The 2,779-nt window shown below is 32.2% G+C and overlaps 1 protein-coding gene across 1 annotated transcript; it reads left to right on the top strand.

The window, feature by feature from the left end:
• Positions 1 to 1,602: 1,602 nt before the first annotated feature.
• On the top strand, positions 1,603 to 2,055 carry LOC117920609. Its single transcript, XM_034838216.1, has one exon. The coding sequence runs from the start codon at positions 1,603 to 1,605 to the stop codon at positions 2,053 to 2,055; it is 453 nt and encodes a 150-aa protein (XP_034694107.1).
• The last annotated feature ends 724 nt before the right edge of the window (positions 2,056 to 2,779 follow it).

Here is a 2,779-nt window from a genome sequence, read left to right as displayed (position 1 = left end):
CCATTAAGTCAAGTGGTCCAAATTATGTGTGTGTAATATGTGGTATATATGAATTATTAATTTATATATATATATATATACACATAAGGGAAAAATACAGGGTTTCTGTTCTGTTATATTTTGTTTTGTTTTCTCTTGAGGACTGAAAAGAGCACGTACTGCACGAACTCTTCGGAGCACACATAGGGACTTAATTTGGGTGTAGAAAAGAGAAGAGCTCATTGAACCCGGATTTTTCACTCCATCACAAACTGAGCGTATCCTTGAACACTAGTGGAGCACATGAATGGCTTTCCATGGGATCAATCAAGGTAACTATTTCATAATTCCCAATTTTTTACTGCATGCTTTAATGTCTACATGAGATCCTATGTGGTTTAAAATTTTTCATCAATTGGTATCAGAGCCACCATGGATGACATTTAAGCTACAATTTTTGGGTTATTTAGGGTTTCCGTTTTTTTTATTTGGAAGCCATTTTTTTGGGGTTTTTTTTCGTTTGGTGTTAATTTTCCATTTTGAAGCCTAATTGATGTTGGAGACTTGTAGAAAATATTGTTAGGAGCAAAACCCATAATTTGTTTTTGGTTTTTGGAGCTCATTTGATGGGATTTCGAAAATTAAGGCTTGTTATGGTATTTCATTTTATGTGTTTTTGTGCATTTTTTAGGCTTAGATTGAAGGATTAATGTTTGAGGATGGAAACCTGATTGTTTTCGTCGAAAATGCACTTTTTTTTTTGCCGGAATATATTTTTTTCTTCTCCAGGAGAACCACGTCTATTCAACCCATGGAGAAGACGATGACGTCATTAAAAATAATACTAAAAAATAAATAAAATAATTTTTTTTTTGGTTGTCTTGGTATTCTTGGAATGATTATGCATATGTTGCAATTATTATGCATTTTTAAGTTTGGCTTTTTTTTTTGGGACAATTATTTTTATTATTATTATTATTTTTCTTTTGGGTATAATTTTTTTTTTTTTTTTTTTGTCCTAGGCTATTTTGTTAAATATTTCAATTTATTGTGACATTAAAGAACACTTGTGTGATTGCCTATCGTAATTCCAAGTGTGTCAAGTTGTGCAAATTGAGATATTTTGAATTTATCATGACAATAGTGAACATATATGTGGTTGCCCATCGTGATCCTATATGTGTCAAATTGTCTTTGTTGATATATTTTATCTTCCACTTTTAGTTGTTTTATTATTGTGATTACTAAAGTCCATACAGGTATTGTAATTGTTCTATCAATGATTATAATACTTGGTAGGATTCTTAGATTGGTGAAGGAAATTAATTATATATTATGAACCGTACTAATTTTCTTTGCTCTTTCGGTAATAAAATTAATGCATTTTGGTTATAATATTTAATTAGTTGTCTTTACCGCTGTGGAATTTCAAAATTCCAAGCTATTGGTAAATTGAAAAATTCTGAAAACTAGCAAATAGCATGATTTTGTAATAACATGCATATTGTTTAATTTTGCTATTTTCCAGCTACTAACAATCCTGGAATTACTTTTCAATTGTCTGTCATCAAGCCTTTTTCTAGAAATAATTTTGAAGAATGGTATGAGTTTTTTAATGTGCATATGACTCTACACAATTTGGACTTGGCTTTGAGAGTTGATGAGTCAAGTAAGCCCATTGATGTGAGATCTGTAGATGAAAGATCCTTTTATGAGAAATGGGAGAACTCTAATAGGAGTTGTTTGATGGTGATGAAATACACTATGGATAAATCTATCAAAGAATGTGTGCCAAAGACGGAAAGGACCAAAGACTTTTTGGAATATGTGAAGGTCAATTATACCAAGATTGATAAAGTAGAAATGACAACTTATTTGAAGCTTCTCACAACCACTATGTATGAGGAAGTAGGTAGGGTTAGAGATCACATCATTAAGCTAAAACACTACTTCAACAAGGCAAATGAGATGAAAGTGGAGTTGAGTGAGAAATTCTTGAAATGGTTGATACTTGAGTCTCTTCCTACTTCTTTTGATGTGGTGAAGTTGACTTATAATGCCTTGAAGGAAGAATGAACTTTGGAAGAGTTGATGTCCATTGTGGTGCAACATGAAATCTCACTAAAGAAAAATAAGACTCACTTTCTTGCTATTGTTACTGACCAAGTGAACAATATGAAGAAAAAACCTCCACACAAGAATTCTGGAGGCTCAAAGCAATTTAAGAGAAAAGGGAATTCGAGTCAAGGAGCCTCTAATGCATCTGCTTCTTCTAATGCTACAAAGAATGAGAAATTTAAGGGAAGTGCAACTTTTGTCACAAGATTGGGCATAAGCAGGTTGATTGCTTCAAGTTTAAAAATTAGCTAGAGAAAAAAAAAGAGTAAAATTGTAGTTGTGGTTAATATGAATGCAAACATGATTGAGACTAATATTGTTGATGTTCATGCCAATTCTTGGTGGTTAGATACTGGTGCCACTATTCATGTTACTAATTCTTTGCAGGAGATGACAAACAAAAGGATGACGTCAAAGCATGAAGAATTTGTGTATATGGGTGATGGAAGCAAAGTGAAAGTAGAATTTTTTTGGCATGATAAAGCTAAGATTGGCCATTAAAAGCTTTTTATTGTTACACGATGTTGCTTACATACCCTCACTTAGGAGGAATTTGATTTTTGTATCTATTTTGGATAGACAAAGTTACTCTTTCCACTTTGGAGGAGGAAAAATGGATATTTTTAGCAACTCAGTTCTAATTGGCAATTGTGTTTTGTTTGGCAATCTTTATAGTCTCAGT

Source organism: Vitis riparia, chromosome 8, assembly GCF_004353265.1.
Source record: "Vitis riparia cultivar Riparia Gloire de Montpellier isolate 1030 chromosome 8, EGFV_Vit.rip_1.0, whole genome shotgun sequence".
Classification (NCBI taxonomy): Eukaryota; Viridiplantae; Streptophyta; class Magnoliopsida; order Vitales; family Vitaceae; genus Vitis; species Vitis riparia.
The sequence above is the reverse complement of the archived record's forward strand: the minus strand, read 5'-3'. Positions and strand labels throughout refer to the sequence as shown.